This window comes from Oryctolagus cuniculus, chromosome 1, assembly GCF_964237555.1.
Source record: "Oryctolagus cuniculus chromosome 1, mOryCun1.1, whole genome shotgun sequence".
Taxonomy (NCBI): Eukaryota; Metazoa; Chordata; class Mammalia; order Lagomorpha; family Leporidae; genus Oryctolagus; species Oryctolagus cuniculus.
This window is the reverse complement of record NC_091432.1, coordinates 79,610,664-79,636,519: the sequence shown is the minus strand read 5'-3', so window position 1 is coordinate 79,636,519 and position 25,856 is coordinate 79,610,664. Positions and strand designations below refer to the sequence as shown.

Genomic DNA, 25,856 nt, shown 5'->3' with positions numbered 1-25,856 from the left:
ATGAGTTGCTTGTTCAGGCGCAAAAAGCCTGAAGACGAGGGATTGGAACATTTCATTCCTTTCTGAAGACTTTGTAGAAGAGTGTGATTCCAGACACCGTCAAGCGTTGAATTCAGTATCTTTTGGATGAAAACTTAGGTCCCCCTTCCCTTGCTGGCACTGATAGTTACACAGGGACCACTGTAAGCTCATGGAGGCCCACTGTATTCCTTTCATTGTTACTCCCTCCATCTTCAAAGCCAACAAGGGAGATTCTCCTCCAACTCTCCCACATCAAATCTCTCAAATTTGAATATGTCTAGGCAGGAAAACCAGGACTCACATGACTACATCAAATCCACAGAGGATATCTCCTTATTTTTAGTTCTACTTCTTTAAGACCTAATACATCAGGATATCCCTTCAAGTTAGCATCTATATAAGTTAGTGATTGATATAATAACCAAGAGAAGTGTGGGTAAACCAGATTAGGAATCTTGGGTGCCATCTTGGAATTTTGCCTACATATCCCCCAAACCTTCAGCCATTACCTGCCCTCCAATGCGTGTATCTTAATGATGGTCCTTTAAGAAACATTTCTCGGTGCTACCATCACCGTATATCATTACTTATGAAGTATAGAGAGTGCTAGAGTTTGGGAATTAATGAAGTCTGGGTTATAAGCTGCCTCTTTATATTTGCTGTGAGATGTAAGTAAATTCCTACTCTGTCAGTGCCTAAGTCTATTTAGCTATAAAATCTAGGATGAATAATAATTATATCTAAAGCCTCTAAAACACTAGACAAAAACATATCAGAAACACCTTTCACTAGACACATAGCAAACTTCAAGTTTCTGACTTTTCTTCCATTTTTTGAATTTCTGATGTTGCTGCTTCAATTCACTTCTACTTATCCTTTGTAAATTCTTGTAAATAGGAAAAACTGGGTTTTAAAAATTCTGGATATAAGTTGATTTTTCAGTAAATAACTTAATCATTTCCTCAACAATTCTGTATGCTGCTTCTTTTAAAGGAGTAAGAAATGTATAAAAATTTCATCAGGTATCTCTTTTTAAGATTTATTTACTTGAAACGTGGAGTTACAGAGAGGGAGAAGCAGAGGCAGAGACAGAGAGAAGTCTTCCATCCTCTGGTTCACTCCCCAAATGGCCATAACAGCCAGGGCCAGGCCAAACTGAAGCCAGTATCCAGGCACCTCTCCCACAAGGGTTAAAGGACTCAGGCACTTGGACCATTCTCTGCTGCTTTCTCAGGCACATTAGCAGGGAGCTAGATTGGAAGTGGAGCAGTCAGGACTCAAACTGGAACCCATATGGGATGCCAGTGAAACAGGCAGTGGCTTAACCCACCACACCACCGTGCTGGCTCCCAAAATTCATTAGTTTTACCTGATATATATTCACGAGAATTTTTATTTAAAATTACAACATCATTTTCTGCTTTTCACTATTATTTAGAGAATCTAACATACTCTACTTCATTTGAATAGAGAAAAAAATATATTATATGAAGACATTGAAGTAATCAGTAGACACCTACTATTAGAATTTTAAAAACCTGAAAATATCTGTTAAAATGCTATTGGTAACAGATTTGGCAAGATGATGATTACAGGTGGGTGGAACAAAGTTTCCATAATAATTATGTGGGTAGTGAGCAAGTTTGAAAAAAAAAGCTGGGATGTGGTCTAACAAATGCACTCATAACCTTAATAGCACTAGGTGGAGAATAGAAAGACGATTCTGGAGAGGGAAATTAACTCAGCCTTTCAGAATGATAGGGCACATTTGACAGAGTTGTTTGCTCAATTAAAAATGAATAGAAGTAGTACCTGAAAATAATTTTGTGCAATTTGAAGTTTGCCTTCTAAAGTATAATTTTTAAATAGATTATACTAACCATTTCTCAAGTGTTTACTATGTGCTCAATTTTATAATAAGCAGTAGTACATAAAGATATTTCAAATATAAAATCACATAGTCTACTTGGTGAACACAAAAATAAATTTTATTATATTACTTATATGATGATGTCAGCTAAATTTAAGTAATGGCCATTGCAAAACAAAAGGCATCATAATGTTACCTCTATGAAAGTAGGTATTTTTTCTTTCCTCTTCACTCTCTCCCCACATTTAGTGTATTAGACAAATGAGACTTGTTTGGTGAATAAAGAAATAAATGTCACAGTATTTTACCAGTGGAGAGGAGGCAAGTATTAAGCCCAGCAGAGCTTGAGAAAGGTTTTTGATAAGCTGCATTCAAGCTCTGTCTGCTTTACGAATGAATTAGATCTTGTCAAATCAGGAAACAAGTGAGGAGTTGAGAAGATGGTACTCTGTGCAAAGGGAATAGCATGCTTAGAGGTTGGAGGTGTGAAAGTGTAGCATATTTGAGCAACACGAATCAATGTGCCCTGTCTCCAAAATGCAGCATGTGTGTGATTAATCTCAGCAGTACCAATAGGCAGAGCTGAAGGTATCAGCGAGCAAGTATAACTGTGTGCCTGAACCACCCACCCCCACTCTCCCCACATTCACAACTGTTGACTTTCTAGGAAAAGTCGTTCACGCAGCTACCTTTTACATCTGGTATTGTTCTTTTGGGGGGATATTTTGAAATGAATGATTTAGGTTGTTTGATCAGGGCAGTAGCACAGCAAGATGCCTCTCTGTGGAGTTACAGTAAATAACCACATTGCCATGTGAGAGTTCAGGTAGTGAAATCCATATGCATTATATGTGATTAGCCTTCCAGTTAAATAATCAAGAGATTGTAAATGTAAGAACTAAGAATTCGGAAACATGTAGAATACTAGTTGAGGTGATCAGGAGACAATCTTAAGGAGCAGGACAGGATGTGATTGTCAGTAAATGATAATGCAGTGACTGGAACCTAATGACTTGTGCTGTTTACAGAAAGATTGAGTGAAAAGGAAAGGAGATGCTCAGTCTAAAGAATAAATGAGGAAAACCCAATGGGCTGGAAGTTAGCAATGCCTGTTCAGCCAGGTTATATCTAATGGATTGTTCATGCCTTGCAGGCATGGACTGGAATCTACCACAGTGTCTGGCACAGAAGAGGCATTCTAAATACTGAATTAATGTACTGAAATGAATACAATATTGAGTTGGTTAATAAAGCATTACCCAGTGCACTTTTTAGTGCTACAGATATATTTCTGTTTTACATAGGAGTATCTTAAAACACATAGTGACAGGACATGAGGAAATGAAGGAAAAATTATATTGTCTGCATTTTACTGATGCACATTTGGATAAATGTGACAAATTTTAAATTATTTTGCATCTAACATATGATAATTATTGATCTTGTTTTTTGTGATACTTATTTCTATTTATTCTGGTTAACATGTAGCCCTTAGGGGCTTTAATATTCTAGCCATGGGGCCAGCATTGTGGTGTAGCAGATTAAGCTGCCATTTGCTGTGCTAGCATCTCATATGGACACTGGTTCAAGTCCCAGCTGCTTCACTTTTGATCCAGCTCCCTGCTGAAGTGCCTGGGAAAGCAGCAGAAGAGGGTCCATGTCCACAAGCCCCTGTATCCATATGGGAGACCTTGATGAAGCTCCTGGCTTCAGCCTAGCCCAACGTCAGCTGTTGTAGCCATTTGGGGCTTGAACCAGTGGATGGACGATCTCTCTTTCTCTAATTTTCTTTCTCTCTCTCTAACTCTACCTTTCAAATAAAAAAAAAATTCTAGCCAAAAAAAGATTTTTATATTTAACTATTGGTTGTACACCATTTAGTGATTATAATTATAGCTGTGAGTCTGCTCTATATATCCTTTATTTAACACCATGAATGATGAGTAATTCTAATCTAAAAATTTTGATATTATAAGATTATAATGGTATAGAGTACCAATCTTTGTAGTCCTGAAATTGTCATTATTTCATTTTTTTAGTCAATAACTACAGTTCAGCATATGAAAACATGGGGCAGGTGTTGTAGTGCAGGAGGGGTTTAAGCCCCCACTTGAAATGCCCACTTCCCATATTGGAATGCCAGTTCAAGTTCCTGCTACACCACTTCCAATCAAACTTCCTATTAATGCATCCTAGGAGACAGCAGATTATGGCTCAAATGCTTTGGCACCTGCTACCCACATGGGGAACCTAAATGGAGTTATGGGCTTCTGGATTTTGCCTGGCCCAGTTCGGGCTGTTGCAGACACTTGTGGTGTGAATGAGATACTCTCTCTCCTTTTCTCTCTCTCTCTATCTGTAGATCTACATTTCAAGTATATCAAAATAAATAAATAAATATTTTTAAAAGGAAACATATATATTATAGAATGGGATGGTTTGATAGCTTTCAAACCTATTGTTATGCAGAGTACATATATAAATCCAGGGGAAAAGAAATATTAAAGGACATATAAATCAAAATATATTCATCAGAGATCCCAAATTATTTTCATTTTCTTCAATTTTCACACCAAACTCATTCTCTTCTATATTTTCTAGTCTAGGACATGGAGTTACAATATTGCTGTTCTCCCACAAATCACAGAAACCCTCCATTAGCCTTTTTACCCTACATCTAGTCCTATGGATTCCTTAAAAAAAAAAAAAAAAGACTTTTTTCCTTTGTACCCTTTAATTCAATTTTCCATTGTTTTCCTTAACTACTACAATAATTTTCTAACTTGATTCTCTAACACTCATCTCTAAGTGCTCTGATCTGCCACCTATACAGCTACCAGACAGAGTTCACTCAATTCCCATCATTTCATACCTTAAAAGCCACAATCACCTCCCCACTACCTACGTACATGAAGAAGTCCAAAGCTTTGCAACAGCACAATAGTCAATTCACAACTGGACTTCCTCAACTTATCCTCATATTACCTCACAGTTTTGTGATCCCTACATAGCTGCAATGCTTAATATTCACTGTTCCTTGAGTCACAAACATAAGTATCTTTTTGTGATATAGACAATAACATATTAAAATACTTATTACTATTCTAATTCAAACTCAGTTCAAATCTTATCATCCTACAGAGAGTTAGTCATATATTGGTTGTTCTTCTGCTGCACTTGGTTCATACATATAATAATACTCAAGTGTATATGTTCATTTTTTATATGTCTATCCTCTCTCATCTCTCCACAAGACCATGATCTTTGATGTGGTATTTTTTTAAAAAAAAGATTTATTTTGTTTATTTGAAAGACATAATTACAGAGAGAGGTAGAGACAGAAAGAGAGGTCTTCCATCCTCTGGTTCACTCCCCAGATGGCCACAATGGCCGGAGCTGCGCTGATCCAAAGCCAGGAGCCAGGAGCTTCTTCGGGGTCTCCTATGCGGGTGCAGGGGCCCAAGAACTTGGGCCATCTTCTACCGCTATCCCAGGCCATAGCAGAGAGCTGGATCAGAAAGAGGAGCAACCAGAACTAGAACTGGCACCCATATGGGATGCCAGAGCTTCAGGCCAGGGAGTTAACTCGCTGTGCCACAGCGCCAGCCCCTGAAGTGCTATATAAAGCCTGTTTAACTTGGGCCTTTCTTGTTCTCAATACAATTGCAACACTCCATGAATGTGACAGATTACATTTTCCTGAAATTTCCTCTCTGTGAAAAAAATTATAGATGTCTAATCCATTGAGTGTCAATGCAGCCATGTAATTTGTTTTGGTCAATGACGGGTGAGCATAACTGACATTACATGCCACTTCTAAACAGAATGCTTAAGAACCTGCAACTTCACAGCTCCCCTCTCCACTCTGTTTTTCCTTTCTTTAAGAGCAGTTTGTTTCAGAAGAAGGCAACTCATTCAGCCTGTTGCTCATGAAGCAAAAGAACCATAGGCCATCTTCACAGGCCATCTTCAGTGAACATAAGAGTTGTTCTATGTCATTGAGATCTGGGGAATGTGTATTGCCACAAAATATTTTATCTTAAGATTGATACAATTTTTATTTAAATTATACAAGTTTCATGTATCTCATATATATATATAGAGAGAGAGAGAGAGAGAGAGAGAAATTTAGGAACATAGTGGTACTTCACATACTACCCTCCCTCTAGCCCATGGTCCAACACTTTTCCCTCCTCCTGCTCTCATTCCCACTCTTAATTTTTACAATGATCTACTTTCAGTTTACTTGATGATTGTAAAGTTAACCCTACATTAAGGAAAAGAGTTCAACAAATAGTATGAAGAAGAGAAAACACTGTTCCTCAACAGAAGAGACAGGGCTGTAAACAATCGAGTCTCAAAATGTCCATGTCACTCCAGTACATTACATTTTAGTTACTCTATTAGTTACCTTGAATTGGGGAAAGCGTACAGTATCTGTCTTTTTGGGACTGGAATATTTCACTAAGTATAATAGTTTCCAATTTTTAATAAACGTTAAAGAAAAGAAGGACACTTTTAAAGATACACAAGAGAATCTTTGAGAATTTCATAGTCAGATGTATTTTAAACAAGAATCTTCTGTTGAAAACAAAATTAAACTTTCGTGAGTTGCTAATTATGAGAAATAATGGAAATTGAGGTTGAAAGGACAAAGGGAGGAGGGTAAACTGTAGAGAACGAGAATATATTTTTATTAATCCATTCTTGAGAAGAAAATGAGAGTGAATTCATGCTAGATGAGGAAGTCCTTAACAAGTCTGCAGGGAAGCTTTAAAGGAATCGAAGCATCAACTGGGGAGGCATTTTGAGGATGAGCATATATGTTTGTATGACTCCTTTAACTATTCCAAATTAAGGATCTTTTTTTTTTTTTACAATTTTGAATGTTTTCCCAAGTTATTCTGTTTCTATACCCAAAGAAAGATGAAAAGCCTGACTCAAACAATATCCAGATTAAGACTGCATGTATAGTCCAGTCTCATTTACAGTAATGTTCTATAAACATTTGGCAAACACTAAGTTACTGAATACTGATGATTGCTCCTAGAGAAAAGACAAGTTAGGTTGCTCTAAGCCTCAAGTCATATTTTCATCAGCAAGGCAATACATAACCTGGCCTTATGTGTGCTCCTGTTTAAATATATCTGGTTTAATGTACATCATTAATTCATGAACACTGAACTTGCAACAAATAGCATTTTGCTCATTTCTGGATAAAGCTTTTCTGATATGTGGATTTGCTATGTATATGACAGCCATCTTGTGCTTTGGAACACTAGACAACACATTAGCACTTCTCTTGGGGCCATGTTAAAGCAGCAAAATCACCAGCAAAAAAAAAAAAAAAACAAAAAAAAAAAAACAAAAAAACAAAAAAAACACACAAACAACCTAACAACCTGGCACTAAATAGACAATAAAATGGAAAGCTGCTTATTGTATGAGAACTGAGGAAAGCCAGTAGAGGGTCCCCTTGCTCAGTGTCAGATGGGACTATGGATATCAGGGGATTCAGTGTTTTGCCACTCTGACTCTGAGAATATCTGTGAATGCCCATAGAAATGTGACTAGTGTTTATTTTAGTGTTGCATAAGTTCTAGCAAGCAGTTGAATTTGCAAATAATACTGGCCAACCGTGTTTAAAAAAAAAAAAAAACTTAAAAGAAAAGAATGAGAGACATTATCAGAAGATGGGCAAAATGCCCACCAATAAGAAGAGAGACAAATTGGGTGGATGGATGGATGGATGGATAGATGGAACAGTGATAAATGCATAGATAGATAATAAATCTTTAAAAAGTTACTTAAATGTGATGTTTTCGATACATGCTATTCTTTCCTTATCTTCCTCTTCCTTTTCCCCCAATTTTGATAAAATATATGTGGTGCCAAAATCTTGAAGGTCTTCTCTATCAAAATAATGAAAAACATAAGATAGCAGAAAGGAAAATTCTAGTTTTTGTGGCAATTCATTTGATTTTTGAATTTATTACTCATTATTCAGAGATGATCATCTTAACACAAATCTTGAAAGTGCATATTTATGACAATGTCAATGTTTAATTACCAAAAGTCAATACAGCATCCTCTAACTTAGCATCCAGTGACTTTTCTTGGGACTTGCTGATATGGAATAGCTACTTTAGGATCACAGATCTGGAGGTGCCTGCAAAACACAAGTCCTGACCTATACCCATGTGTAATACCTGCCTACTTGTTAATCAGAGTTGTCCTCTTGCTACCTCCTTCACCTGGGATCTGGAGGAGGAAGTGCCATTTGAATAGCCACTACCCTTCTAGGATCATAAAGAAGCCAGTGATTTGAAGGGCTGTCCCTTCTCTCTCTGTAGACCGAGATCATAGAAGGTGCTAAAGATGCTTTCTCTCTACTTTCCCTCCCCCACCCCATTTCCCCTCTGGCCCACTTTCTACGTGTGCTCCTGTGTGTGTGTGTATGTGTGTGTGTGTGTGTTTGCTTTCTCACCTTTTAAATAAGCTTTATCACTTCGTGCACTGTATATATACCTGTACTTAGAAAGCCTCTCTAAGTAGAAGACAAGGATCTGGAATAAAAATTAAATCCCACTTAATTCACTTCATTACATAGCAGATAGTCTCCAAAAGTTTAAATAGAATGACTGTTTTGTCACATATATAGATAGTAGGATTTTTCTCTTTCCACACTAACTCCTTTATGATTTTTTTGGCTGTTGATTGGAAATATCTAGAATCAACTTTATTTAAACTTACAACCTGGACCTATAAGGCTACCAATAACACATCATATTTTTCTGAATCCTTCAACTTAGAGCTTTATACCTGAAAAACAGAGAAATAATATGATGAGAGATGAGTAAGTTTAAACTCTCTAGTCCTGACACTTTTCTTTTGTGGAAATACTACCTGCAAAAAACTTTATTAAAACAGGTTTTCACAACCCCCATTAAATTCAGTGAATGAATCGTGAAGGGTAAATTGCACTCATTATAATCTTACATTTCTTATGTAATATTTGAAATCATAGTGTTATATAAGAGCAAGCTAATGTTAACAAAAGGAGCAATTTACATTCCCACTTCCTTGGAGAATGGGGCTCTGCTTGACAAACAGAGCTTCCTGTCCCGTTTGCCCGCCCATGCATCTCCTGGTGTGCCAATGAGACCCACACTCTCATATCAGTGATATAATAAACCCTCCAAAACAGAAGGAGAAAATGAGGCAAACAAGCCCACTTCATTTCAACTTGTCAGCTTTAAATAAAATCTTCCGGAGCTGAAAATGAGAAACTTGAGGGATGATAATGTGTGAAGGAACCAAATTCAACATTGGGACAAAACATATTGCATGATTTTTTTTCCCCCTGATCTGCCACAAAAGTTTGTGAAATTTCACCATAGGTAGTTTCTAATGAGATACTGTCTTTTCAAGAGGAGGACTCAGAGAAATAAATGGTCCATTATGATCATTTATTTTTTTCTCCTCTTCAACCTCTGATGCCTTAAAATTATCTGAAGCCATTTCAAGCTCCTGTGTTATCTTAATGAGTAATCTGTAACCTTTGGAACAACTCCCAATTATCAATTTTTAAGTGAGAGTTGGTTTAATGAGTGTACTGAAAAGTGCATTCTTTTGTGTTATTTTACTTAGTGACTTACATAATACTGTCTCTGGGATTGGTTTTATATGCAGAATATTTGATCATGCTCTTTGCAGAGAAACAAATGTGAAGGAAAGAAATGCATTCAAAGTAAAATAATGCAAATGAGGTAAACAGTCACTAGTAATGTAAATCTCTTCCCTCACCCTCCTACCCCAACCTGACTTCATCTAGAAGGGACCAGTCTACTTTTCCCCTCAACTCATTCCACATCCTCTCTCTTCCCTCTTTGGTGTTACATTTTTTAGATTGTCAATTTTCCCCTTCACTTCATATTTGCTTATAGTATTTACACCTCTTTAAGAGAAGTATAGACCAGCTGGGTCCCAGAAAACACAACACAAGCTGTGCGTTTTCCAAGAGGAGAAAAAAGGAGAGAAGTCTGAGAATATATTCTCCTGCATGCCCTAGTCTGTACTTAAATGTGATACAAACATCCTGACATGTCTTTTATGTTCAATATTGTGTCTCATGTGGTTTCCAGATAGGCTTAGAATACTTTCCTGTTCTTTCACACTCTTATACCATTATAATATGAACTCTGATTTCATACTCCTTTATTTTAAAATTCCCACATAACTCAGTGATCAGCGCATAGAATGTTAGTAATGTTGAGGAATATGATACTTGCTAACATCCTGCATGGCCCATTGTTAAGAAGATCTCTCCAGGGGGCCGGCGCCCTGGCTCACTTGGTTAATCTTCTGCCTGTGGCGCCGGCATCCCATATGGGCGCCGGGTTCTAGTCCCGGTTGCTCCTCTTCCAGTCCAGCTCTCTGCTATGCCATAGGATAGCAGTGGAGGACTCAAAAGTTCTTGGGCCCCTGCACCTGCATGGGAGACCAGGAATAAGCACCTGGCTTTGGCTCTGCACAGTGCTGGTCGTGGCAGCCATTTAGGGAGTGAACCAATGGAAGAAAGACCTTTCTCTCTGTCTCTCTCTCTCTCTCTCACTGTCTATAACTCTATCTGTCAAATAAAATAAAATTCAAAAAAAAAAAAAGAAGAAGATCTCTCCAGACCAGTGTTGTGTCATAGTGGGTTAAGCCTCGATCTATGAAGCAGGCATCCCATATGGGTGCTTGTTTGAATCCTGGCTGAACGACTTCTGATCAATTCAGCTCACTGCTAACATGCCTGGGAAAGCAGCAGAGAATGATCCAAGTGCTTGGGCCCCTGTACCCATGTGGGAGACCCAGAGGAAGCTCAGGGCTCCTAGCTCAGCATGGCACAGCCGTTATGGCCATGTGGGAAGTAAACCAGCAGATGGAGGATAGCGCTCTCTCTCTCATGTTCTCTCTCCCTTTCTTTTTCCCTCTACCTCTCTCTCTGTAACTTTGCCTTTCAAATAGCTAGTAAATAAATCTTTAAAAAACAAAACAACAAAACTCTCAATCACTATAATGTAAATATGATTTTAAATGTACATTTTAATATATTTCAGAGGCTCCATGGTATAGAAAAGAGTATATGAACTATGAACTACAAAGATTTCAGACTGAGGCTTTGGCAAATCAACATTTAATAGAATCATCTTACAGCAGGCTTTTCTTTAATCCTCTGTATAATTACCTTGTGAAATGTGAACAACTAAAAGTTGTATGTCATAGGATGATAAAATTAATGTTGGACACGCTTTGGATTTTTAAAAATTTTAGTAACATTTTCATGATTGTTACGAAGAAAAAGAAAATAATATATTAACTTGGCTTAGCTATTAAATGCCCAACAGGTAATGTGAATGGTGATATGCAACTTATATGCATGTATTTTATTTTGCAAGAAGTAAAATCTTGGCCGGCACCGCAGCTTAGTTGGCTAATCCTCCGCCTGCGGCACTGGCATCCCGGGTTCTAGTCCCAGTTGGGGCGCCGGATTCTGTCCCGGTTGCTCCTCTTCCAGTCCAGCTCTCTGCTGTGGCCTGGGAGGGCAGTGGAGAATGGCCCAGGTGCTTGGGCCCTGCACCCGCATGGGAGACAAGGAGGAAGCACCTGGCTCCTGGCTTCAGATCGGCACCGTGCGCTGGCCGCAGTGTGCTGGCCGTAGTGGCCATTTGAGGGGTGCACCAACGGAAGGAAGATCTTTCTCTCTGTCTCTCTTTCTCTCTCTCACTGTCTAACTCTGCCTGTCAAAAAAAAAAAAAAAAAAAAAAAAAAAAAAGAAGAAGAAGAAAAAGAAGTAAAATCCTACTAAAACCACTAGGCTGTTCTCCACTGTTCAAGGTAAGTGAGATTAGTGCCCTTCAGTGCTCTTAAATCGAAAGTTTCAAAGGTGTTTTAATTCTAACCAGTTAGTTTCTCAGTAATCACCTACATGTGATGAGGGATCACTGTGGCTGGAAGTAGCAATTTAATGACTAATATTTTCAAAAGGAAAGCAAAAGGACTCCTGCTCAGAAGATATGTGGTCTAAATTGAAGGTTTTTTTTTTTTTTTCCCCATAGTGATGGCTGGGCTGACAGGTATGACGTGACAGATGGGTATCAGCGAGAAGCTGTTGGTGGAATCACAATCAAGCTCCAGTCTCCTGATGTCAAGTGGTTTGATGATTATTACCTGAAGCTGCGACCAGAAACAAACCTCCGAAACCCTTGGTTTCAAGAATTTTGGCAGCATCGGTTTCAGTGCCGTCTGGAAGGGTTTGCACAGGAGAACAGCAAATACAACAAGACTTGCAATAGTAAGCAGATTTATTGTTTCATTTAAAGTGGGTAAGGCTAAGACTCCAATTTAAGTAAACTGTGTCATGGGGATAGTGGCTGTAATTTGTTAGAGAGGACTCTTACATAAATAGAGTGGGTATTGCTACTTATGGTGATAAACAGGTTTTATTCTCACTAAGAAAAACATTGCAGTGTATGTGTTTACTCTATTGAGATTCCAATGATTAGATTATTTCTATTTATATCATTTGAGAAATCAGATACATTTCTGTAAGGCAGTGTCCTAAAAGGATAAAACAAGCTTCAGAATGGAACTATTGTTAACATCCTTGAGGGCAGGAACTACATTTTGCTCATTTCTATTATCTAGAACAGTTAACACAGTGGAGACATAGAGTGAGAGTTTCATATATGGCAAAATATCAATCAGTGAATGTGAAGGATGATTTCTTCTGCTTCTGTTAATAAACCATGAAAAGTAGCAGGGATACACACACACACATATATACATATATATAATTAAGATGGTTCTGGAAGCATATCTGAGCAGAGTTTTTCATTCATTCACTCAACAAGTATGTACCAAAAATGCTATAATTGTAATGGTACAAGATGGGGAAAACCAATTCCTAACTCAAAGATTTGATACCTGGAAAGGAAGATAATCAAGCCAACAAAAATTACAATTCAACATAATGAATGATGTAATAATATTTAAATGAAGGAATTGGCTTGTATTATTTGTAGCAACTCCAAAAAGAACCTTGACACTAATAACAAGGTAAGTCCAATATTGATATGTATATCAGTTGTGCAAAGGATTCAGTTTGTTAAAATTGGTAAGTGATTTGTTGAGACTGACTTATCCCACATGTGTAATTGAAATGTTTTAGTTGGTGGTGTAGGTGCCTTAACCTTTGAGGCTGGAAAACAAGAATGTATTGAGACAGTGGGTTTGGAATCCAGGTCCAAAAACCAATCCAGCATACAATGAAGTAGTCACATAACAGCTTCAAAATGAGTAAATTGGGATCAATGTAGTGAATTCGTAGAGCATTCTGCCTCTAAGGTCATATCCATCTTCTGTTGGTTTCTGTTGTTGGAAAGAACATTCCTTCTTTCACAAAATGATAGAAATAGTAAGTATTTATTTGTGATTGTCTTTTAAAATCATAACTTGATAAAACAAGGACTTGATGAACTTCCTATCAGGGTAATGGGGAGAGGAAAGATGCTAAGTTGTGGGATGTTGTACTGAAAAAAGAAAACCAGAAACTGTAGAAGCAGAGTGTGAGGATGTCTGCTTCTCTCCCTCTTCAGATTCTGCTACCTCTTGTCCAAAATCTTCAAGAATTTATTAATTTCCTTTGTTTTTATTTTCATGAAAAAAGGTGTTAATAGATAACATTGTCACCTAGGTTTCACCGCTTTAATCTTTGTACCTAATTCAATATTTTCTACAGTTTAATCCAGTTTCAGGATGACACACTTCTTTCCTCTCAAAATTGGTGGAGCATCCACGTCTTTGCGTTTCTATTCTATGTATGTGTACAGATATGTCTGTGTAGCTACTTTGGAGGGATTATAAAGAGTAAGCACCAGCTCTTATATCATCCCAGTTCATCCTTACTAAGAAAATTATAGCAACCACTAATCAATGTAAGTAAGAAAATCTTTCCAGTCTTTGCCATCTTTTGTACTAACTGTTCTTCTTTTCCCAGTCCTTCTCCGAAATGCCTCCTCTCACAAATAGTTCTTTGTTTCTATTCCTGTGATGGAGGTCTTGCTTAGATATAATCTTGAAAAACTCTAATTGATTTCCATGGAAATAGTATTTCTATGGAAACTGTTCAGTTAAATTCTCCTTCTGATGCTGCAATTGTAGCTCTGTCTCATGTGAACACTGTGATGTGATGGCTGTGCTCAGAATCTACTCCTGATGGTAGAAATGGAAAGCACTCTAATCTTCCCTGGGAATCTTATCAACAACAGATGACATTTGGTACATAAACATGGACATTTTATATGTAATGTCTCCATCATTCTCAATGAGGGAATTATTGTTCCCATTTTAAAGAGAAAGAAACCAAGATTTAGAGAGTCAAAATAACTTCCTCAAGGTCATATACCTATTAAGCACTGAAACTGAGATTGAACTCAGATTTGTATAAAGTTTAACCAATATAATATACTAAAGAAATAGAACAAAATAGGTTTAAAAATCACAAAATCTTCATTATGGTACAGCAACACATAGGTCAAAGATGAGAAGAGAAATCATTCTTAAAATCATTCATATACGGGGCCGGTGCCGCAGCTCAATAGGCTAATCCTCCACCTAGCGGCGCCGGCACACCAGGTTCTAGTCCCAGTCGGGGCGCCAGATTCTGTCCCAGTTGCCCCTCTTCCAGGCCAGCTCTCTGCTGTGGCCCGGGAAGGCAGTGGAGGATGGCCCAAGTGCTTGGGCCCTGCACCCCATGGGAGACCAGGAACAGCACCTGGCTCCTGCTTTCGGATCAGCGCGGTGCGCCAGCCGCAGCGCGCTGGCCGCAGTGGCCATTGGAGGGTGAACCAATGGCAAAAGGAAGACCTTTCTCTCTGTCTCTCTCTCTCTCACTGTCCACTCTGCCTGTCCAAAAAAAAAATCATTCATATATGAACATAGATGCCATAAGATACCCAAATATTCACTACCAATTACCAATTACTACCAATTACTTCCATATTTACACAAATTTCTTTTAGCATCTCATCCCATCACAAATGGCAGTTGAAATTGTTCCAGACCCTTGTCATTACCAGATTTTGTCTCTTATTTTAGGCATTCCATGAATATATAATATTGTGATTTTGATCACTTTTCCGTGGCATATTACAAGAAATTAAGCCCATTTTCACACATTTATTTCAAAGTTGTTTCCTCTTTTGTAAAAGGCCTCTTCCAGTCGTTTTCATGTTTCTTTGAGTTCATTATTTTTAATATCTGCCTTAAGAATTTTTCAGGGTTGGAAGAGCCAGGATGGCTGAATAGGGTATAGCCATGTTACCTTCAGCTGCCTCCAGGTACAAAAAGACCAAAGGGAGAATCACATTTCCAGGGTTCTGATGGAAATTTTTGGCAGAGAAGCCATAGTGGAATGAAAATTCCATGGTACAAGAAGGGAGAAGACAGAGACACTGCTGCAGCCAGCTTCATAAGGTCACAAACTGCTGGCTATGAGCCACCATACCAAGTCAAGGTATGAAGAAATTGCTGAACTTTCCACCACTCACACTTTAGCTGAGAGAATTCCACAGCCACCCACTGACTGCTTCAGCCTGAGTCACTGACTGGGGTCTGAGCAACTGCTGGGTTTGGAGAAGGAGTTGCATTGCTTCCCTCCCTTCCCTCACCCCCACAGAGTACCAGACTGCAATGAAGAGTCACACAGCCAGTCTGAGTTGGGGTGATTTGTTGAGCAAAGCACAGCTCTCCTGCATCCTGCAACTGTGGAAGTTTTTGGACATTAGCCCCATAGCTATGCTTGTACACTCTGTGTGAGCCAGGAGGATTCCTCAGATTCTGGAGGCTATCACCAACAGCAGCCCATAATAAATTCAACCCTCCCTTGGAGATCTGAGTAATGACCCCACTATACCCTGCAACACTAGGAGTGTTAACATTTCTAAATTTTTCAATCCCACTAGAGTCTAACCAGTGAATCTAGGGAAGAACCTAGATGCATTCTACTTGTCTGGACTCACCCAGAAAAAATCTCCTATATGCCTTGTAGGCACACTATAGGACTGGACCAAGGTTCAGTTCTCATCCCTTAGACCCAGGACTTGGGTTGCTGGTGTTATAAACCATAGCATCAGTTGGAATATCCCAGAAGGATCTCTGCATCACATAGTCCTACAGACCATCAATTGGTGCCAAAAGCACTAGCCCCACTCAGGCTTGCCAGTGAGACAAGGAGACAGCCATCTTTTTTCTTCTTCAGCACCAAGAGCAAGGCCTTGGCTATCACAATCCCTAGGAGACTGATAGCAAACTCTCAGTGAACCAAAGATTCACACCCTAGGAAACCCATATTCATCTCAAACCCATACTTCTATTCCCACAACAAACTAGACCACTTTATCATTTAGAGACACAGCTGACATTGATTAAGACAAAAGAAATCATTCTGAGTCTACAATTCTGAGCTCACCTAGAACCAAAGACAAAGCAACAAGCCAAATGATACTCTGCATTCCAGCTAAAACAATAAATGCTTTCCAAAAAAACCTATTCTTAAAGAAGAAACAATTAAGGCCATTGCCGCAGCTCACTAGGGTAATCCTCCACCTGCGGCGCCAGCACCCCGGGTTCTAGTCCGGTTGGGGCACCGGTTCTGTCCCGGTTTCTCCTCTTCCAGTCCAGCTCTCTGCTGTGGCCTGGGAGAACAGTGGAGGATGGCCAAGTGCTTGGGTCCTGCACCTGCGTGGGAGACCTGGAGGAAGTACCTGGCTCCTGGCTTCAGATCGGCACAGCGCACTGGCCATATAGCAGCCATTTGGGGGGGTGAACCAACAGAAAGAAGATCTTTCTCTCTGTCTCTCTCTGTCTAACTCTGCCTGTCAAAAAAAAAAAAAAAAAAAAGGAACAATTAAACCAGATGCACAAATATCAACATAGGGACATAGGAGACAAAAATAGACAAGGTAACATGATGCCTCCAAAAGAATAAAATAATCCTCAAGAATTAGATCCTGAACTGAAGGAAATCTATGAAATGATAGATATAGAATTCAAAATAATTATTGTAATGAAACTCAAAAAGATACAAGAGAATACAGAAAGATCAAAGAAATGGGGAAATCAATGAGTGACACTAATGAAATATTACTAAGTAAATAAATTCATTAAGGAACAAAATAGAAATTTTACAGATGAAATCTTCAATCAGTGAAATAAAATATATGATTGAGAGCTTTAACAGCAGAAGAGACCAAATGGATGAAAGAATTTCTGACCTCAAGGACAAGACTTTTGAAAGAATCCAATCAAATAAAAATAAAGAAAAATCAAAAGAGTGAAGAAAGTTGACATGAAATATGGAATACCATTAAATGACCAAATCTTTGTATTATAGATATTCATGAAAGAGAAAAAAATGGAAAAAAGCATTGAGAACTTGCTAAATAAAAAAATAGTTGAAGAGTTCCCTGGGTCTTGAAAGAGACATGGACATTCAGATATAAGAAGCTCAAAGGATCCCAAACAGACTCAACCAAAAAATATCTTCTCCAAGGCATATTGTGGTCAAATTGTAAAAAGTTAAGGACTGGGGCCAGAGCTGTGGAAAAGTGGGTAAAACCACTGCCTGCAATGCCAGCATCCCATATGGGTGCTGGATCGAGTCCTGGCTGCTCTTCTGATCCAGCTCTCTTCTGGGAAAACAGTAGAAGATGGCCCATGTTCCTGGGCCCCTGCACCCTCATGTGGGAGACCTGGAAGAAGCTCCTAGCTGCTGGCTTCAGATCTGCCCAACTCCAGCCTAATTTGGGGAGTGAACCAGCAGATGGAAGACCTCTCTATCTCTCTCTGCCTCTGCCTCTCTGTAACTCTGCCTTTCAAGTAAATAAATAAATCTTTTTTTTTTTTTTTAAGTTAAGGAGTAAGAGAGAAAAAGATAGTAAGAGAAACATGTCAAGTTACTTTTCTGTTGAAACCCTATAGGCCAGAAGAGAATGGGATAATATAATAAAGGTCTTAAAGATAAAAAATAAATAAAAATAAAACTTCAAGTTCTTAAAAGTAAAAACAAAATCTTCCAAAAATATTATATCCAGTGAAGCTATCCTTTCAAATTGAAAAATGAAATGTTTTCCAGATAAGCAAATACAGAGAATTTACCACTATCAGACCAGCCTCATAGGAAATCCTGATGGGGGTCCTACATTAGAAGTAAACATCATGAAAATACATGACACTACCAAATTCATTAACAGAGCAGGTATAATAAATATCTAATCAACAAAATGACAGGTGCTAGTTCTTATCTATCAATACTAACCTTGAATGTAAATGGATTAAATTCTCCAGCCAAATGATTTATGTTGACTGAGTAGATAAAATCAAGAACCCACTAGATGCTTCCTGTAAGACACTCACTTCACCAACAAAGATATATGCATACCAACAGTGAACTAGTGAAAATATATCAGGCAGTTGGAAACAAAAATGAGCAAGAGTAGCTATCCTGATATCAAATAAAACAGAATTTAAATTAAAAACTATAACATAAATAAAAAGGACATTATATTTGATTGATTCAGCAAGAAGACATAATAATAAATTTATGTACACTGAAAACAAGACCATCCAGATATATAGAGAAAATTCTATTAAACCTAAAGGGAGAGATATACTACAATACAGTAATAGTGGGTGATTTCAATACCCTACTCTCATCAATGGACAGATCATCCAGACAGAAAGGCAATAAAAATACATCAGACTAGAAATATATTATTAAGCAAATTGTCCTAACAGACATTTACAGGACATTTCACCAAACACTTACAGAGTATACATCCTTCTCATCAGCACATGGGGCATATATCAGAACATATATTAGGTCACAAATCATGCCTCAGTAAATTTATTTTTTTAAGATTTACTTATTTGAAAGAGATGCAAAAACAGAGGGGGAGACAGAGAGAACTTCCATCCATTGGTTCACTCCTAATTGGCTGCAATGGCCAGGGCTGGGCAATGCTGAAGCAGGAGCCTGGAACGTCATCCAGGTCTTCCAAGTAGGTCCTGGGGCCCAAGGAATTGGGCCATCTTCTGCTGCTTTCTCAGGTGCATTAGAAGGGAGCTGGATCAGAAGTGAAGCAGCTGATTCCTTAACCAGTATCCATATGGTCTGTTGACATCACAGGTAGCAGCTTAACATGTAACATCACAATCCTGGACCCTCAGTAAATTTAAAAAGATTGAAATCATACCGTGTATCTTCTCATGCTACTGGGTGATAAATGGGTCACCAAAGAAACTAAAAAGGAAATCAAAAGCTTTCTTGAGATGAATATGAAAATATAACATATCAAATCCTGTAGGATACAGCAAAAGCAATGTTAAAGAGAAATGCTCAAATTAAATATGTACTGATGCATCTCAAAGACTTAGAAAAACAAGAACAAACCAAATCCAAAATCAGCAGGAGGTAAGAAATAATATGGATCAGATAAATAAACAAATAAATTTAGTGATGAAAAAGGAGACATTACAGTTGAAACCACTGAGGCTGGCGCCAAGGCTCAATAGGCTAATCCTCCACCTAGCAGAGCCGGCACACCAGGTTCTAGTCCCGGTCCAGGCGCCGGATTCTGTCCCAGTTGCCCCTCTTCCAGGCCAGCTCTCTGCTGTGGCCAGGGAGTGCAGTGGAGGATGGCCCAAGTGCTTGGGCCCTGCACCCCATGGGAGACCAGGAACAGCACCTGGCTCCTGCCTTCGGATCAGCGTGGTGTGCTGGCCGTGGCGGCCATTGGAGGGTGAACCAACGGCAAAAAGGAAGACCTTTCTCTCTGTCTCTCTCTCTCACTGTCCACTCTGCCTGTCAAAAAAAAAAAAAAAAAAAAAAAACCAAAAAAAAAAAAACACTGAAATACAAAAGATTAAAAGAACAACATGCTCACAAACTTGAACATCTCAAAGAAATGGATAAATTCCCAGATACATATAACCTACCAAGATTAAATCAAGAAAATATAGATCTAAATAGACTATAGCAAGCAATGAGATTGAAGCAGTAATCAAAAGTCTTCCATCAAGGAAAAGTCCAGGAAGGTTTCTCTACTGAATTTTACAAAACACACAATGAGGAAGTAACTACAATATTTTTTGAAACTACTTCAAAATATTGAACAAGATGGAATTCTGCTAAACTGTTTTTGTAAAATCAGCATCTCTTTGAATACCAAAACCAATAAAAGACATGACACAAAAAGAAGACTATAGACCTATATCCTTAATGAACATAGATACAAAGATTCTCAACAGAATACTAGCAAATCAAATCCAAAGTCATATCCAAAAGATTATACATCACTATCAAGTGGGACTTATCCCAGGAATGCAAGAGTGGTTCAACATTCACAAGTTAATAAACATCATAAATCACATCAATAAAATGAAGAACAAAACTCATATGGTCATCTCAATAGTTGCAGAGAAAGCATTTGATACCATTCAACACCACTTCTGACAAAAATCTTCTAAATGGAAGATATAGAATGTATAGAAGGAAAATACCTCAAAACTGTAAAGGCTATATGTGACAAACCAACTGCCAATATCATACTGAATGGGGAGAAGAAAAAAGCATTTCCCCTCAGATCTGGAACAAGACAAGGATGTCCACTTTCACCACTCTTGTTCAATATAGTATTGGAAGTTTTAGCATGAACAATTAGAGAAGGGAAACAAAGGGCATCAAAATTGGAAAGGAGGAAGTCAAATTATCCATGTTTGTGGAAAACATGATGTTGTACGTGGAAAAACCTAAATACTCTACCAAAAAGCTGTTATAATTGATAAAACAATTCAGTGAAGTTGGAGATTACAAAATAAATGTACAAAAATATATAGCTTTTTATATGCTAATAATGAACTCACTGAAAGAAAAATAAAAAAAAAAATTCACAAAAGCCACAAAAAAATCAAGCAGTTAAGACTTAATTCAACCATTGAAGTGAAAGATCTAAGCAGTGAGAGTTATTAAACAGTGATGAAAGAAATCATCAGAGACACTATGAAGTAGAAAGGTATTCCATGCTCATGGATTGTAAGAATCAATATCATTAAAATGTGTGTACTACCTAAATCAGATTCAATGCAATCCCTACCAATATACTTGACATTCTATACAGAATTAGAAAAAGCAATCTTAAAATTTATATGGAATCACAAAGACCCGGAAGAGCCTGAGTGATCCTGAGCAAGAAAAATTGACCTGGAGGCATCACAATACCTGACTTCAAAGCATACTATAAAGCTATAGTAATTAAAACAGCATGGAACTGGTATAAAAACTATTACGTGGATCAATGGAACAGAACAGAAAATCCAGAAGTTAATCTGAATATATAGAATATACAAGCTCAGAATATACAGAGGGCTAAGGATAATTATTCAATGAATGATGCTTGCAAAACCAGATGTAGAAGAATGAGATTAGATCCATACCCTTGGCCATAGATAAAAATCAACTCGACGGATCAAAGACCTAAATTTCAGACCTGAGACTCTGAAGTTGCTGGAAAAAATTGTAGGGGAAATACACCAAGACATTGATGTAGGAGACAATTTCTAGGACAAGACCCCCAAAGCACAGGCAACATAAGCAAAACTAAACACATGGCATTATATCAAACTCAGAAGCTTCTCCACAGCAAAGAAAATAATCAATAAAGTGAAGACACATCCGCCATAATGGGAAAAAAAATAATTGCAAGATACCTATCTGACAAAGTATCAATATCCAAAATATATCAGCAACTTAAAAAAAACTCAACAACAAAAACAACCAATCCAGTTAAGAAATGGGCAAGAGACCTCAATAGACAGTTCTAAAAAGAAGAAATACAAACGGCCGACAAATATGTGAAAAAAAATGCTCAACTTCACTAGCCAACATTGAAATGCATATCAGAACCACAATGAGATATTCCCTCACTCCTGTCAGAGTGGCTGAAATACAACAACTGAGAGTAGCAAATGCTGGCAAGAAAGGGAAACACTTATACCCTGTTGGTGGGAATGTAAGTTAGTGCAGTCACTGTGGAAAAGAATAGGGAGATTTATTTAAAAACTAGAAATAGAAATCCAGCAATCCACTATTGGATATGTCTCTAAAAGACATGAACACAATGTATCAAAGAATTTTGCAAACACCGTATTTATTTACCCCTTCACATTTTTGTTATTATCATATTGTTTACTTTCATATGTACTGCAAAGCTTCATTATGATCGTTGTCATAAATGCCCAGTAGCCTCTATTTATTCATTCTTTCTTCTTCATACCTGTTTTTTTATTTCCATACTTTCTCATGTGACTCTTTAAAAAAAAAAAGATTTTTTTATTTATTTGAAAGGCAGAGTTGGGACTGGCACTGTGGCTTAGTGGCTAAGGCTGCCACCTGCAGTGCCAGCATCCCTTATGAACACCGGTTTGAGTCCCAGCCACTCCACTTCCTATCCAACTTTCTGCTATGGCCTGAGAAAGCAGTAGAAGATGGCTCAAGGCCTTGGGGCCCTGCACCCACGTGAGTGACCCAGAAGAAGTTCTTGGCTCCTGGCTTCAGATCGGTGCAGCTCCGGCCATTGCGGCCAACTGGGGAGTGAACCAGCAGATGGAAAACCTCTATCTCTTTCTCTCTCTCTCTCTTTCTCTCTCTCTCTCTTTCTCTCTCTCTCTCTCTTTCTCTCTCTCTCTTTATGCCTCTCCTTTTCTCTCTGTGTAACTCTTTCAAATAAATAAATAAATATCTTTTTTTAAAAAAAGGCAGAGTTTTATATATATATATATATAGAGAGAGAGAGAGAGAGAGAGGCAGAGAGACAGCGAGATCTATCTGCTGGTTCACTCCTCAAATGACCACAATGGCTGGAGCTAGGCAGATTCAAAGCCAGGAGCCAGGAGCTTCTTCTGGGTCTCCCACATGAGCAGCAGGGGCACAAAATTTGGGCCATCTTCTGCTGCTTTTTCCAAGCCACTAGCAGGGAGCTGGGTCGGAAGTGGAGCAGTTGGTTAAGCTGCGACTTAACCAGCTACAGCACAGCACTAGATGACTCTTGTGACTGTTTCATCCCAGAGAAATCTCTTCCATGATTCTTGCCATATATGCCTTTTGTCAGTAAGATATACCTTCCTATAGTGTTTTGAAAACATATTTCTTTTGCCTTTATTTTCAAACAATATTTTCACTAAGCATAATATTCTATGTTGGAAGGGTTTTTTTTATTATTTTTAATGGCATTCCAAAGGTATATCTTTGGTTTAGTGGCTAAAGCACCAGATGTCCTCATTCCTCACGAGAATCCTGGGTTGAAATCTCAGTTCCACTTCCAATTCAGCTTCCTGCTAATGTGCGACTGGGGAGGCAACAGGAGATGACTCGTGTAGTTTGATCCCTATCACCTATTTGGGATCTCTGCTCCTGGATCAGCCTCAGCTGTTGTGGGCATTTGGGGAGTGAACCAACAAATGGAAATGTTCTCTCTCTAGCTCGCTCTCTCTCTCTCTCATAAATAATGCTTTTTAAATGACATTCCTTTTTTTCCCATTTCCTTAAGAAATGTGTTTTCTTTAATGTCCATCTAGAAGCATTTCTTTTGTTCTAGAGTTTTCATATTACATTTTTAAGTTTTAGATGGTTATGACAAGCCTGGAGAGGACTTGTATCTGTTCTGAAAAATGCTCACCCAGTATATTATTAAACAATTTTTCTGCCACATTTCTCTTTCCACTCCATTTGGTACTCAATTATACCTGTGTTTGGTCATTTAACTGTTATACATGTGACTTATTCTCTGGGTTATCTTTTCTTTTCAAGATATATCACAGGAGATATTTCAAAGAAAAAGCTAATTGAAGTAAAGCAGTCTCCATTCATAAAGTAGGGCATTTCTTCCAAATATTATAAACAAATAATAGCAGGTTTAAAAGTTTCCTCTTCAACCTGAAGATAACCCTACCGTCCGACCCAGCCATCCCACTCCTTGGAATTTACCCAAAGGAATTTAAATTGGCAAACAAAAAAGAGGTCTGCACCCTAATGTTTATTGCAGCTCAATTCACAATAGCTAAGACCTGGAACCAACCTAAATGCCCATCAACGATAGACTGGATAAAGAAATTATGGGATATGTACTCTTTAGAATACTATACCGCAGTAAGAAACAACGAAATCCAGTCATTTGCAACAAAATGGAGGAATCTGGAACACATCATGCTGAGTGAAATAAGCCAGTCCCAAAGGGACAAATACCATATGTTCTCCCTGATCGGTGACGACTGACTGAACACCAAGAGGGAAACCTGTTGGAGTGAGGTGGACACTATGGGAAATGGTGGCTTGATCAGCATAGCCCTGACTGTTAATGAACAACTAAATACATTATCCCTCTTAGTAGTTTTTTTTTATCTGTTCTACTTAATATGACTGGTTTAGATCTGTAATTGATGCACAGTTATTCTTAAGTGTTGAAAATTAACTGAAATGTGATCCCTGTTGAACATGGTGGTGGGAATGGGAGAGGGAAGAGATGTATAATTTGGGACATGCTCAGGCTGACTTGCCCCAAGTGGTGGAGTTGGAAGCATACCAGGGGATTCCAATTCAATCCCATCGAGGTGGCATGTACCAATGCCATCTCACTGTTCCAGGTGATCAGTTTCAGTTCACAGTTGGTCATGGTGAAGGGACTGGGAGTCAAAGGGAGCACATAGACAAGTCTAGTACCTGCTAATGCTAACTGATGGAGTAAATAAAGGGGAGAGTGATCCAACATGGGAAGTGAGATACTCAGCAGACTTATAGAATGGCAGATGTCCTAAATAGCACTCTGGCCTCAGAAGCAGCCCTAAAGGCATTCGGAGCTGGCTGAAAAGCTCATGAGAGTATTTCAGGCATGGAAAGCCAAGACACTCTGGCAAAAGATCTCTGCGAGTGAGATCCCAGTGGAAAGAACAGGCCATCAAAGAAGGAGGTACCTTTCTCTGAAGGGAGGAGAGAACCTCCACTTTGACTATGAGCTTGTCTAAACAAGATAAGAATCGGAGAACTCAGAGGGCTTCCATAGCCTTGGAAACTCATGACTGGAGCATAGGGAGATTACTGATGCCATAGACAGGAGTGTCAATTGGTAAAGTCAACAACAGGAGTCACTGTGCACTTACTCCTCATGTAGGATCTCTATCCTTAATGTGCTGTACATTGAGATTTAATGCTATAACGAGTGCTCAAACAATATATTTCACTTTGTGTTTCTATGGGGGTGCAAACTGTTGAAATCCTTACTTAATGCATACTAAACTGATCCTCTGTAAAAAAAAAAAAAAAAAAAAAAAAAAAAAAAAAGAAATTATCAATTCCCAACTTGACTCTCACTGGGATTAAACATGACAATAGGTCTGCTCTGATTTCATCATCATTTTAAAAAATCATCTATTATTTTTCACTTTATGTTTCTGTGTGGGAGCAAACTGTTGAAATCCATACTTAATGTATACTAAGCTGATCTTCTGTATATTAAGATAATCGAAAATGAATCTTGATGTGAATGGAAGGGGAGAGGGAGTGGGAAAGGGGAGGGTTGTGGGTGGGAGGGACGGTATGGGGGGAAAGCCATTGTAATCCATAAGTCGTACTTTGGAAATTTATATGCATTAAATAAAAGTTTAAAAAAAAATAAAAAATAAATAAAAAATAAAAAAAAATAAAAAATAAAAAAAAATAAAAAAAAATAAAAAAAAAAAAGTTTCCTCTTCAAAATCCTTAATCAAGCACATTGTTTTCAGAATCAACAGGTGAATCATAGAAGAAATGGTTACCATATATTAAGGGCTCCTGGCGCTTATAATTTATTATATTGGATCATTTCAGTAA

At 38.2% G+C, this 25,856-nt stretch overlaps 1 protein-coding gene across 5 annotated transcripts in view; it reads left to right on the top strand.

Moving 5' to 3' along the window:
• GRM5 (glutamate metabotropic receptor 5) overlaps window positions 1–25,856 on the top strand; it is a 557,251-nt gene that overhangs the window by 394,267 nt on the left and 137,128 nt on the right. For all 5 annotated transcript variants that reach the window (XR_007909731.2, XM_051820841.2, XM_051820823.2 and 2 more), the window contains one exon: window positions 11,995–12,230. Coding sequence is in view for 4 of the 5 variants with exons in the window: in XM_051820841.2 (XP_051676801.1) it covers window positions 11,995–12,230 (236 nt within the window). In the remaining variant the exon portion in view is untranslated. The remainder of the gene's footprint in view (window positions 1–11,994; window positions 12,231–25,856) is intronic.